The following is a 13,791-nucleotide window of genomic DNA, read 5'->3' on the forward strand; positions in this document are numbered from 1 at the left end:
CTATTATATTCCAAATGGAGCATTGAACAGGATATAATTAGAAACAGTTTCCACAAAGCTCCAATTTGCTCACAGAAAGGATGTGTATGGATGTTCAAGGCTCCAGGGGTGTAACAAGGGGGGGTGCGTGGTAAGTGCGGCCCACCCCATGTGCCCCCACTGAGGGGGGTGACAAAATGGTGGGCAGCACTCACCGCGGGGCCTGCAGCGCGCCTGAGCCACGTGTCTCGGGACCCCCAAAGGCTGCACAATGTCTGCTCACTGCCTCCCCCCAGCTGTAGGGCAGCTGAGGCCCCGGCCCCTGCGGTCCATCCCATCCCTAAGGGCACCACACCCCTGTCCCATCCTTCCCTATGGGCACCGTGTGCCCCGTCCCTTGGGTGCCTCTTGCCCCACCCCTGGGTGCACCGCCCCAGGTGCCCAAGAGGTTTCCTCCACCGCTCCAAGGCTCCCCATTTTCAAATTTCATGGAGTCTTCAACACTACCTCTAAAATCAAAAAAGTAGACTGCTGGGCATTGGGGTGGGTGGTACCCTAGCACAGGGTCCCCAAACTAAGGTCCGGAGGCCGGATGCGGCCCAATCGCCTTCTAAATCCGCAGATGGTCCAGGAATCAGCATATTTTTACATGAGTAGAATATGTCCTTTTATTTAAAATGCATCTCTGGGTTATTTGTGGGGCATAGGAATTTGTTCATAATTTTATTCAAAATATAGTCCGGCCCCCCACAAGGTCTGAGGAACAGTCGACCGGCCCCCTGCTGAAAAAGTTTGCTGACCCCTGTTTGCAGAATCATCTCCTAACTCAAGAACCCAACACTACGTGCAAACACTCAGGTTTAGTGGGCTGTTGGACAGGAACTCCGATCGTGGAGGTTTAATCTTGACAAATCATGGCAGCACGCGTTCTTCCCACCCATCAAGTTGCTGCTGTACCGAGAAAGCCTGTCCACAAAGCTGAGAGAAGATAACCCCACCCCCAAAGCCACATCTCTGTAATGCAAGTCAGACTGACATCCTTACCTGGGATTAAGTTTACTACTCACCAACACTGAAGAGAACTATCCACAAGCTTGACAAATTAGAATAGAACCATAGAACTGTAGAATTTGAAGGGACTCCAGGGCCATCTCTAGGCCCGGGTCCGGTGGCGCAGGGCGCCAGGCCACCAGGGGCACCGCTGCACCCGCTGCGAGGCACGGCGGAGGCTGCCCCAGGTGCGCCTCTCAGCTGTTCAGCGGCTTCAGGCCGCTCTCCAGAGGCGTGTGGGCCTGGGGCCGCCTCCGCTGCGCACAGGGGCGTCGCAACAGGGGGCGGGTAGCGCCCCTGGCCCAGGGCCAGCCCTACGGCCAGGCTGGGTTGTGTAGGGCTCTGGCCCTCCAGGCGGCAGCCACGCTGCACACTGTGCCCACCCGCCCGCTGCGCTGGGAAATGGGGCGGGGCGGGGGCGCCAGAGGGATCTGTTGCACCACGGTGCCAGGGTGCCAGGTATGCTTAAGATGGCCCTGAGGGACTCCAAGGGTGACAGATAGCCATCCAACCTTTGCTTAAAAACCTCCAAGGAAGGAGAGCCCATCACCTCTCATGAAAGTCTGTTTCACTGTCAAACAGCTCTTACTGTCAGAATGTTCTTCCTGATTTAGTCAGACTCTCCTTTCTTATAGCAAAGACACTGGTTCAGGTCCTCCCCTCCAGAGCAGGAGAAAACAAGCTTGATCCATCTTCCCTTTAGATATTGGAAGATAACCATCTTATCTCTTGCGTACCCAGGCATCTCCCATAAATAATGAGGCATGTTGTATATGGGTGAAATCAGGCCACACCTTTATTGACTACAGGTGTAAGAGGTTTGGCATTGGCACTGGGTAGAACCCCACCCCTTCTAGTCCATCTGCTGGTAGGACTTGCACCTGGGGGCCCCCATCAGGGCATCTGGACAGAAGCATCTGCCCTGGATCCCTTTAACAGGATGTGTCATTTTCTGTAGGGGCAGGCAGAGGCAACAACCTCTCCTCCAACCAAGACTACGCCTATCCAATGCCAAAACTGCCACTCAAGCAAATGCTCACTGCCAAACTGCTCACATCTGAAGCCAAGACCTTAAGCCTCCCACCTACAAGTCATTTCACACTCCCATCCTGTTGGAATAAGGCCTCTCAGTTGAAAGTGATACCAGGGCACCAAATCGCCCAGCTGCCCAGCAGCAGCACCTTGTGTTTTATGGCTCGATTCCCTTTCTTTCTTCCTTGCCGTGTTCATGCCTGCTGGCTCAGGGGTCTTGTCCATCTGATCACGCCAACACTGCCTCTCCAGTAGCTTAGATCCAAGCAGCAATCCTTTGAGATGTAAACAAGTTTAGAGTGATGTGTGTTGGGGCAAACCATCCTAATTTGACATATATGCTCAAGGGATGTGAACTGGCAGTGGCTGACCAGGACTGTGACTCTGGGCCACTTCCCTTGTGCCACCGTGGGAAGGAAGCAGGTGGCTAAACAGGATAGACTGTTACTTGGGTCTGATCTGGCAGGCATCTTCTCATATTCTTATGAAATGGCACAATGCTATTTTTTCCTCTTCTGTTTATTCTCTTTATTACATTTGGATACCAAAGAAAAGCTATAATATTGAAAGCTTTCACAAATAATTTGGAAGTGTGTATTGTTTTTAGGATGTTAGCCACTCTGAGCCCGGCCTCGGCCGGGGAGGGCGGGATACAAATAAAATTTATTATTATTATTAAAACTTTTAAATGTCTTCTCACAGTGAAAAGGAATGAGGTAGGCACATAAAACAGAGGAAACCCTCTGGCTCGGAGGAGGAGGCTTCCGTTTTTTATTGCAGCAGCAGCAACCCCAGCCACACGGAACAACTCATCTCAGATTGCTTGGCAGCATCTCATTTGGGGAAAACTTGTTTCTTGCAGATCAACATGTGATTTCTTCCATTGTGTTGATTGAAACGCATTTTCCTTCTGTTGTTCTTGTTTTAACAATTCATGAGCTTTGTGAGGAAGGGAGAAATGGTTATTTTTCTGTGAAATACAAGATTGACAGCCTTAATTAAAAGTGCAAGTTTTTACTTATCTGCTTGCGGTACATGGAATAACAATGGTCCATGTGCAGCTGTTTCCTCCACCACATCACCAGTGGGTGAGTCTGAACCTGTTTCTGGGTTTCAGAAAGAGTAATGTGAAGTCTGTGACCCTTGAAGGTCAAACAGTGACCTTCAGGTGCCTCCTGCCCTTTAAAGGCTGGAAGAGGCAGCTAGAATGGTCATGGAGTTGATGGCCAATTAATAGATCACTTGCCCAGTTTGCAAGACACAGTAAACCATAGTTAAGAACAACTCTTGGCTTCCATAGGTGGCCTTTTGGGAGAGAAACAAACCCGGTAGATGGCATGAGAGGCCAGACTACTGCATTTCCCAACAAGGCAGCAGGAGGAGGAGGAGGAGGAGGAGGACCTGAGAGGATGGGAGTGCCTGCAATTTCAGCCATGTGCATCAGCATGCTGCTCAACCACCTAAAACGAACTGGGTGATTGTTTTGCAAACATGGCTATTATTCTGGAACAATGATGTTAAACGGTGTGGACACAGAATGTGGCTTTTCTCATCTATGCAAGAGTCATTTTACAGCCTCCAGCTCCGCCTGCTACAATTGTTTCTTACCACTCTTATATGTTGAAGAGAAAGCAGGTGATATGCTTTGATGGCTGAAGCAGACATAAGATTAAATGAGAACGTGGAACAATTTCTACAGTTGTGCTCTCAGATCACTTTTAGACACAATCTGTCTTGCATGCCAGCAAACTGAGCACGGGCTCAAGGCCTTTAGTCTTTCCCTCATCCAGCCAGAAGCAGCAACAGGAACCAAGGATGGAAGAGCCAAGGCTGAATGCCATTCTCAACTACACAACTTTCAGAAGACATCGGAAGGCAGCCCTGTATTGGGAAGGGTTTTTTTATGTTTGACATTTTATTACGTTCCCACCCTGCACTCAGTTCTCACCTGTCAGCCGGCAACAGTGACCACACCCCAGGAAATGGCTCCAACAGGAGAGCTAAACCAGGTGAGGGCAGCCAATAGGTCTCAAACCCTTATTGAGTTAGGGACTTGTTTATCCCCTGCATGCGAAGACAGGCTCTGGTGGATTGAGAGGATGAGACCAAGAGGGGTTCTAATGGTCAAGAGGGTAGTTTCTGCACATTCTGTAGAGGGAAGTGAGGGGTAGACGAGACCTGTCAACCTGGGAAGGTAGCCAATCCAGGAGAAGGAAAACTCCAGCCTTAAACCTCTGCTGCCTTGTGGGATATCTTCAGGAGAAGAAAAGGCTAAAGAGCAAACCCTACACAAATTCAGACTGGAGTCACTAAGATGGATGGGTGGTGCCTTGTACGCCTCCTTCAACATCTTGCTCTGCTTTCCTTTGGACCCCATCAGCGAGGCCAAGACAGGGGTCTTGTCATCTGCGCAGCCCAGGACCTCTAGACACACGGCCCAAACTTGTGCCCCAGGAGGTCACTTCAGTGCTGCTAACACAGCAGTTTTGACAACACCCCCCAAGATGCACACCATTGTCTCTTGAGACATATGAATGCCAACAACAAAACAAGTTTAGTACTTGAAAATGAAATAGATTTTACATTGGGTATTCTATCTTGAGAGAAGCATAAGAGCATAAATCAGAAGCGTAGGCAAAATGTTGAGAGACAGAGAGCACCTTCTGTTAAATGCTAACTGTGTAAATTAACTTACCCAGAGACACGAAGAGTTCTGCCACTTGGTAATTAGATTTTGCAGATGTTTCCATGTACTGCAGGTTCTTTGTCTGTGCAAAATCCTTTGCCTCCTGGAGAAACAACGTATCTATGATTTCAGGGAAGTAGACTTAACTATACAGATACATAGATTCATATATAATCCTATAACACACCCTCTACACAACTCAAGGTGGGTTTCTTATTTATTTGTTGTTGTTGTTTTGCCTTCTTGAATTAAGCAAGAGTGGTGATTTATGTGTTTATTATTAGAAGGCACGAATTTGACCTGGAGAGCCAAATGCATCCCACCAACCATCTCTGATTCCTGCATTGCAGTGGGTTGGACTAGATGATCCTTGTGACCCTTCCAACTTTACAATTCTACAATTCTGTGATGGGCTGTCACATACATGATAAACTCCAAAACAGCTATGTGAGATTTAGTGTTTTGGCAGAGGAATGTGTATAGATGTATGAGAGGGAGACGGGGAGGGGAGTGAGAAGGCCTGCATTTGTAAAAGTCATTGGCCTAAATACAAGAATAACTTCTACCTGTAATGTGACCTCCCGTTCAGCAGAAAGGTCCAGTTTATTGCCAACCAAAGCTATAATTATTTCATCAGGAAGGAATTCCTTCTCCAGTTCTGTCAGCCACACTTTTGCTTTCTCCAAACTTTCCTGAAAAGACAACTTATATGGAAATAACTGATATACAAGCAAAAATGGAGCTATAATTTCTTAAGAGAAATTAGGTTCTGTATTAGTGTGTGAAATGTGTCATGTGCAACCAAACAAATTAAAAAATATGCCAAAAATTATGCCAAATTACACGTTCCTAAATGGTGAAATGGGAAAAGGGAAGGGAAGGGAAGGCCTACCCAGAGCATTCCTGCCTTACCTTCCTCGTTATATCATAAACCAGAACAGCAGCATTAGCCCCTCTGTAATAGAGATGGCAGACACTATGGTACTTCTCTTGGCCTGCAGTGTCCCAGATCTCAAGCTTAATTGTGGTGTTATCCAAACTTAGAACCTGCGTGAAGAAGGAACCTGAAAGCAAAAGAGAAATGAATCGCTTTCCAGTGGAAGCTGCAGACACAAGGGAGATTAGATTTTTGTTAACTAGATGGCCTTACTGGTTACGCTCATCCTCATGCTTACACCTTGTGCTAATGGGCCACTTCGCAGATAATGGTAAACCAAACCATGGCTTTGCACAAATGCACAAGTGTGAGGGCTCTGAGAAAGGAGATCACAGCTGCTGTGTTCCTCCCCTGGTCCTCCCGCTGCTGAACTGCCATGAGCAAAGTCTTGCTTGGCTTGAGATGTTGTCTGAGCCCAGACTCTTGGCTTCTTCTGCTCCAGACAAACCGTGCAGAGTAAACATAAGAAGACCCCTTGGTTACTAGACCAGTTATTGTTTGGCTGGAGTGAGACAAGCTGCAAGCCCAGGGTTGAATGACATGGCTTAATGGCGGCAGCACAGCAGGAGAGATATGAGAAAAAACCATAGACTTGAACATTGTTTTCCATTGATGTACGTATGGCTGAAGCAGTTCTCATCCTGAAAGAGGCAATCCCTGTGCTCTCGCTCTCACTGATAGCATTATGATTTTATTTATAACTTCTGTGTATTTGCAGTTCTATCAACTTCCAGACTCACAAAGCAGCTTCAGTAATGTTCTATATTAATCTTTTTCTACTCAAAAGTCAAAATATGGAACTTTGGTGTGCAAGTTCAGACATGTAAGATTCTGCACCTGCCCAGGCATTGCTTTCTTTTAAAATAACCAAGTGTGCCATGCTTGTTGGGGAGCCTTCCTGGTGCCTGCCAGGTGCAGAGGGCTACAGTTCTCGCCAGCCCTGTCCACTGGCCAATTGTCAGGGATGATGGGAACTGCATGTAGTCCATCCGGAGGGCACAAGGTTGGGGAAGCCATCCCTGTTAAAAATGAAGTGGGAATATACTGTGCATCCATTCAGATTACGGGTGACTTTAATTGTACAACATGGTGTCTGTCGCCTGCATTCCCAAGGTGCACAAGAGTGCAGAAATCAATTTTCATATCAGTATGTATATCAAGCCATCATATAGCTGAGAACCAAAGTCACTATCATGTTGCCCTTCCCAATGAATGAGTCTGTTCAGTGCTTCTGGCGCTGCTGTTTCCCATTCCTGCACTTTACCAAGTCTCCTTCCTAGTTGGTTGCTGCCTTGCACATAGAATGCCAGAATTGTGAAGTTGGAAGTGACTGTGCTTCTTTAACCCTGGACTACTCTGAAAGCCTGTGAACTCTGCCACAATCACTTCCACGTCCACTTCATTTCCTAGCAGTTGGCTGATAAATACTGGGAAGGGCAACTCTGGGCCCCTCTCATGATGCTGTGCAGGGAGGGGGCCCACGTGGTCCCACTTTCAAAATCGCTTGCGTCTACAAATATACAGACACACCAAGAGGTTCTTCCGTGTCGTCTGGCCATGTTTTTCACCTCCTCGGCCGCTGCACTTCAGCAGCCTGGTGGTGGGGGTAGTGGGTAGATGTCAATTAGCCATGCCCCCCCCCCCCTAATCACATGATGGTGTTGAAGTTGTGCACTGCGTTGCTTTTATCACTGGGTGTCACTCTGTCACTACAGTTGCAAGAAAAGAGATAGCGCTCCATCCCTCTAGGGTGTTCTGTGCATGGTTGCCATGGAGACAATATTTCATAATGAAAATCGCTTCACCCTTCACTTACAGCCCACAGTGGGCAGGGAGTCCCGGAAGTCCTTCTTCACATAGCGATAGGCTAGGCTTGACTTTCCTACAGCCGTGCTGCCCAGAAGAACTACTTTGAAAATGTAAGACTCTTTTGGGCAGGGGACATAAAGGCAAGGAGTGGGCTCCTTGTTCTGCACCCTTCTCTGAGCCATGTCCTGGAGAGAAAAAGGGAAAGAAAAGGGAATGATTTGGCAGCAATAGAGGCTCTGGAACTGAGAGAAAGAGGAGGGGAAGCCTCACAAGTATGCTGCAGCAAATGGAACAAGTTACAGGTAGTTACAGGTAGGTAGCCGTGTTGGTCTGGCGTAGTCAAAACAAAACAAAACAAAAAATTCTTCCAGTAGCACCTTAGAGACCAACTATGTTTGTCATTGGTATGCACACTTCTTCAGATACACTGAAACAGAAGTCTCCAGACCCTTATATATAGTGTGAAGGTGGGGAGGGGTATTCTCAGGAGGGTGGTGGGAATGGGTGTGACTGATAGGTGTGGAAACTCGTTGATGACTGTTAACGACTGCAATTTGTCTTACAGGAAAAAGCAAGGGTTACAGGTAGGTAAGGGTGGCGCTGTGGGTTAAACCACAGAGCCTAGGGCTTGCAGATCAGAAGGTCAGTGGTTCGAATCCCCACGACGGGGTGAGCCCCCGTCGCTCAGTCCCAGCTCCTGCCAACCTAGCAGTTTGAAAGCACGTCAAAGTGCAAGTAGATAAATAGGTACCGCTCCGGCGGGAAGGTAAACAGCGTTTCCGTGTGCTGCTCTGGTTCGCCAGAAGCGGCTTAGTTATGCTGGCCACATGACCCAGAAGCTGTATGCTGGCTCCCTTGGCCATTAATGTGAGATGAGCGCCGCAACCCCAGAGTCGGTCATGACTGGACCTAATGGTCAGGGGTCCCTTTACCTTTTTACAGGTAGGTAGCAGTGTTGCATGGCCACTGGTCCCATCACCTCCTGGCAAATAGAAGGGGAAGAAATGGAGGCAGTGAGAGATTTTACTTTTGGGGCTCCATGATCACTGCAGATGGTGACAGCAGTCACGAAATTAAAAGACGCCTGCTTCTTGGGAGAAAAGCAATGACAAACCTAGACAGCATCTTAAAAAGCAGAGACATCACCTTGCCTACAAAGGTCCGTATAGTTCAAGCTATGGTTTTCCCAGTAGTGATGTATGGAAGTGAGAGCTGGACCATAAAGAAGGCTGATCACCGAAGAATTGATGCTTTTGAATTATGGTGCTGGAGGAGACTCTTGAGAGTTCCATGGACTGCAAGAAGATCAAACCTATCCATTCTTAAGGAAATCAGCCCTGAGTGCTCCCTGGAAGGACAGACTACGGTAAGTTTGTCTGTCATTGGTATGAGCTTTCGTGTGTATCTGAAGAAGTGTGCATGCACATGAAAGCTCATGCCAATGACAAACTTAGTTGGTCTCTAAGGTGCTACTGGAAGGAATATTTTTATTTTGTTTCATAAATGGAACACTTTGCTGTTGGATAATGACATTTCTCAACCGTTGCACCAAGTAGTTCCTTCCATGTGATTTTTTGACTCTGAAGAATGCATTATCAAAAACATGGAGTTTTTTATATTCCACAATTAAATTTTCCACATGTGGGCACACATTACACCTCTTTGTTCTGAGAGGCACCATGAGGATGGAGTAAAGAAAAGGCCTATTCATGCAACCGATGACATTAAGTATCTCCTGGTCAAATAACATAATAATCCAAAGTATGGCGCTACTTTTAAAATGCCATGTAAACTACGATTTCCTTAAATACATTTTAATCTTACTTTTTGATCAATATGATTTTCTTCCTGGAGTTCATGCCCAGTTTCCTTGCCTCTCATGCCTACTTGGCTGAATAAACCACCACACACACACACACACACACACACACACACACACACACACACACCACACCGGTTATGTTCCTGCTTGGTTTGGGGACTCTTTCATTGAGCGTCTATTTACTTGCCTGTTCAAAGCACTTAGATAGTGTCAGCTGCTAAAGTAAGTGTTATCAAGTTGAGGGGTTGCTAGTGTCCTTGTACCTCCACTGCTAAAGAAGTGTGACCTCGGATGAGCCCAGAGCATCAGTGCCACCATCTCACCCGCTTGCCTTGCCTTGCTGTCCTTGTGGAAGAAAATGCCTCTGACCTGGACAGAGTGAAGCATCTCCTGAGGAAGCTGAGAGACTTGAGTGGGGACCCAGGGACTAGAGAATGGGTTGGGGAGGGGGAATGTCCACAGATCACGGGGCAAGAATAGAAGAAGCAGAAAACTGAAATGGCGCTGAAAAGCTGCTGAATCTCAGATGGTGGCAGCTGCTACTGAAGGGGAATCACATTTTTCTGGGATATGACACTTATTCCCAGATGCTGCAGATAACAGCACAGTCCCCCCTTTTTTTCTTCTTAGGTGGCTGAGTAAAGATGACAATAAGGTTGCTCCCATATTCTGGTCTCTGTCTTCAGCTTCAGCTAATTCACCTGAAGGATCACTTTTCTCACATAGGCCCACTCACTGCTTCAGACTGCAGAAACAGTCCCTTTTCAAGGGCCACATAATGTTAATTTCACACTTGAAAGTAATAGAAGCCGTTTACCTTCCCGCCACAGCAGTACCTATTATCTTATGAGGAACAGCTTAGGGAGCTGGGTATGTTTAGCCTGGAGAAGAGAAGGTTAAGGGGTGATATGATAGCCATGTTCAAATATATAAAAGGATGTCATATAGAAGAGGGTGAAAGGTTGTTTTCTGCTGCTCCAGAGAAGTGGACACGGAGCAATGGATTCAAGCTACAGTACAAGAAAGAAGATTCCACCTAAACATTAGGAAGAACTTCCTGACAGTAAGAGCTGTTCGACAGTGGAATTTGCTGCCAAGGAGTGTGCTGGAGTCTCCTTATTTGGAGGTCTTTAAGCAGAGGCTTGACAGCCATCTTTTAGCAATGCTTTGATGGTGTTCCCTGCTTGGCAGGGGGTTGGACTGGGTGGCCCTTGTGGTCTCTTCCAACTCTATGATTCTATGATCTACTCGCACTGGCGTGCTTTCGAACTGCTTGGTTGGTAGGAGCTGGGACACAGCAACGGGAGCTCACCCTGTCACGGGGATTCGAACCGCCGACCTTCCAATCGGCAAGCCCAAGAGGCTCAGTAGATTAGACCACAGCGCTACCTACGTCCCTTTTTAATGCACCTGAACCCCTCAGGGGTGGAGGTTGAACTTGGCCACCTCCACTCCACTTCAGCAGTTGGACACATGCCTTTACAGGATGGTGCAGAAGAGATAAAAGGTCAATTTTATCATACAAAGTACTTTGGGGGGGGGGAGAAATTGTTGTTCAACAGAAATCTCCATTCCGAATGCTTCAGAGGGTCACTTCTCCTGGAGCTTAAGGTAGCCTCTAAGTTTCTAACATAGCAATACTTACTAAGATGTAATCTTGCTGAAATTTGAGTTTGGAGAGTAGCAGGTCCAGCACCAGCACGTGGCCCCCCAGGGACCCAGGAGGGCCTAACCCCCACGGTTCCTCCAAGCAGCTATTTTAATTTCCTCAATGCTCAGAGTGGCACTATGCTGTGGGAAATTAAAATAACAGCTCCCCGATATGACTGGTGTGCTGTTGTCCCTGCCAGGTGACTGAGGAGGGGGTCCCTCAGAGAATGAACAACTTCCATCCTGCTAGGATGTGCACATCATAGGGAGCTCATCATTCTCTTTCCATTGAGATGAAGCAATCATTCCTTCTCTTCCTGCCCACATATTCACACATTTCTTAGAAACATTCTGCAAATATAATTCCTGGGATCTTTGCGTGGTCCACACAACTCAGCAGTGGAAAATCAAGAGGTTGAGCCAAAAAAGTGGAGGCTATTGCTGCAGGTCCGAGGTGAAAAGACTGGCAGTGAAATAGACGTCTTGGGGCTGAGGAAATCCACCCAGTCCGAAGGCAAGGAGAGCCTTGCTGGATGAAACCAGGGCCCAGCCATGTGCCAGCGTCAGTCCTCTCTCATCCAGCTCCTAAGAGGAAGGACCACCAAGTCTACTTTTCTGCTGGGTCTTCCCCTTCCAGCAACCCCCTCAGCTACAACTGAGAAGAGAGGAGCTAGCCTGGAAGCAGGAGGGAGGGGAAGGCCTGGAGAACATGACCCAAGAAGCAGCTGCAGTCTGGGACACCTCAGGGGCATCCCAGCACTGGAGGAGGAGAGTATCAGGAGCAAAGCAAGGGAGTAATGAGAGGTAGCTCTGGGCCCATTGCATGGAGGTGGCTGGGGAAGCCTGGGAGGAGCACAACCTGTTGCACTGCCAGGATTGCAACCCTGCACAAGCCACACAACTTGCCAATGTGCAATAATGACAGGGGAGTGGGACGCATTATTTATCCTAGGCTAACCTTGGGCCAATCCCCAAAGTGGTAAAGTGGTCCTATTTAGTAATAATACTGCTTAGCACTTATTACATGTTTGAAGCATATTTCTTGTTACAAGCTTTAGAAAGAAGCGTGGTAGCCTTGCCTCCCATATTGCAAACAGGAAGTTGGTTAACTGAGTTCAGGTCAGAGGGGAGATTTAAGCAAGAACTTCCTGAACTGTAGCTGAGAGGGCTGTCCAGTGGGATCCTTGCACAACAAAAAAAACCCAAAAAAGTTTTGTGATAAAGTGACAGGAAAATGCACAATAAAGTGCAAGACACTTCCTTGATGCCATGTCCTCTAACCTCCCCACAATAAATGCAAATGAATGCTCAGTACACAGCCAACATCATCTAATCTCCCTGCAAACAAATCAGGATGAATTCTCAATGAACAGGTTACCAGGAAGGGTGCTCAGTCTTTAGCTGTTTGATCGTATGGCTATTTATTTGCTCAGAAGGAAATGTTATTGAATTCAGTGGATCGGCAGTCCTTAGGAGTGCTACCCCAGATACTAATCGCCAGTTGAGATTTGTAGTTTGGAGCACCTTTGATTGCGGAAATGCTGTCCATGTAGTAGTAGAATAACTATTTCTAATGTCTTTAATGGCAAAGCTAAGGCCTGACAGAAATTATCCACACTGGAAGCAAATAAGTCCTCTTGCAAATTCACCGTGCAAGTCCAGATGGAGCCTGATTATCCCTTGTATATTCCTGCTACTTTTCTAAATGATACAAGACCCATTTTATGTGAAGACTAATCTAACCAGTTTCTCTTTTAGCTGAACATTCACCCACCTCTCATCCAGGCTGTCCATATCAAAGCAAACAAACCTTTCTGGTAGCTGCATGTCACAAGTTATATATTAGCAAGTCCTGTTCCTCTCATAGGTCACTGAGTAACCGTTTTGCTGAGTTTCTTCTACTACTAAGCATCTTGGTGCTTCTCTCTCAAGAGCTTACCTTTCCAAATGTTCCTGCCGTGTTTTCTCCTTTTCAAGATTTCTGCTCATTTATGTGGGGGTGCTGAGATGGGAGAATGGGCAGCCTCGGCAGTGGCACAACAAAAGCAAGACTTCTCCAGTCAGGGAAGGGCTCTGGCAACTTTCCCAACCGCCTACTGCTTTTATCAGCAAGCTGACCCAGAGTTTAAGGTCCACTGATTTCCCTCTTGGACAATCACATTCAGAATTGTGCTGTAAAGAATGCAGAGCCATAAAACCTGATGATCCAGGTGAGTTGCAGTTGGCAGGGACTGTTTCTCACAGGGTGGAGCCCTGCGCAACTCAGTGAACCTCAAGGCAAAACCACTGCCTGATACCTGTTCCTAGCCATTTCCCACAACTGATTTATAGACCACCTCCTGTTTGGGTTTTCCTTAAAAAAAAAAACTTCAAATGCTAGAAAGCCAGGGGATTAACCAATTTATTTATTTGTTAATTTATTTTAAAAACAAAGAGAGTACCCTCATCATATTCATCACAACTTGATGTTATGGGTCTTTGCACTGACGTTGAAAGGGAGTTGATCCCAGACCCTAAAAGGCTTCCATGTGTTGTTGATTAAGCCTAGCTTTGTCTGCCCCTTACCATTCAAGACCAGAGCGCCTTTTATCTAGCTCCTCGCCTCTGATCTTACCTGGTCTACAGCCAGCCATTCACCCCATGGCCTCCTCCTCCTCCTTGCCCTTCCCTGCAGCACATGAATCATTTTTGCTGTATGCTGAAAATCTTATGTTAGGAGCAACTTTCTGCAACCGTGTCAGTCCACTGAGTGACAAAGAGTCTTGTGGCATCTTCAGAAATAACGAATGTTATGGTGTAAGTTGTGATGACCCCACTGTAAGACTC

At 47.1% G+C, this 13,791-nt stretch overlaps 1 protein-coding gene across 2 annotated transcripts; it reads right to left on the minus strand.

Annotated features, from left to right (window-relative positions):
* Positions 1-1,370: 1,370 nt before the first annotated feature.
* Positions 1,371-13,082, minus strand: RAB17 (RAB17, member RAS oncogene family). Of its 2 annotated transcripts, none has more exons than XM_035139510.2 (6): positions 12,905-13,082; positions 7,501-7,678; positions 5,660-5,811; positions 5,314-5,439; positions 4,757-4,867; positions 1,371-3,000 (listed from the first exon to the last, which is right to left on the minus strand). In XM_035139510.2, the coding sequence occupies exons 2-6, from the start codon at positions 7,673-7,675 to the stop codon at positions 2,986-2,988; spliced, it is 579 nt and encodes a 192-aa protein (XP_034995401.1). In that variant the 5' UTR covers positions 7,676-7,678; positions 12,905-13,082; the 3' UTR covers positions 1,371-2,985. The 2 variants fall into 2 exon arrangements, with proteins under 2 accessions (XP_034995401.1, XP_034995392.1); XM_035139501.2 differs by having other exon boundaries at positions 1,385-3,000; positions 4,757-4,850; positions 12,905-13,077.
* Between the last annotated feature and the right edge of the window lie 709 nt (positions 13,083-13,791).

Source organism: Zootoca vivipara, chromosome 1, assembly GCF_963506605.1.
Source record: "Zootoca vivipara chromosome 1, rZooViv1.1, whole genome shotgun sequence".
NCBI lineage: Eukaryota > Metazoa > Chordata > Lepidosauria > Squamata > Lacertidae > Zootoca > Zootoca vivipara.

What these genes read in the sequence shown, in the direction of transcription:
- RAB17 (XM_035139501.2), bottom strand. Translation starts at nt 7,675, where the DNA reads ATGGCTCAGAGAAGGGTGCAGAACAAGGAGCCCACTCCTTGCCTTTAT. An exon ending in CTCCCTGCCCACTGTGGGCT is followed by an intron (nt 5,812 to 7,500) that starts GTAAGTGAAGGG and finishes TTTTGCTTTCAG; the next exon opens with GTTCCTTCTTCACGCAGGTT. An exon ending in TTTATGATATAACGAGGAAG is followed by an intron (nt 5,440 to 5,659) that starts GTAAGGCAGGAA and finishes TTGTCTTTTCAG; the next exon opens with GAAAGTTTGGAGAAAGCAAA.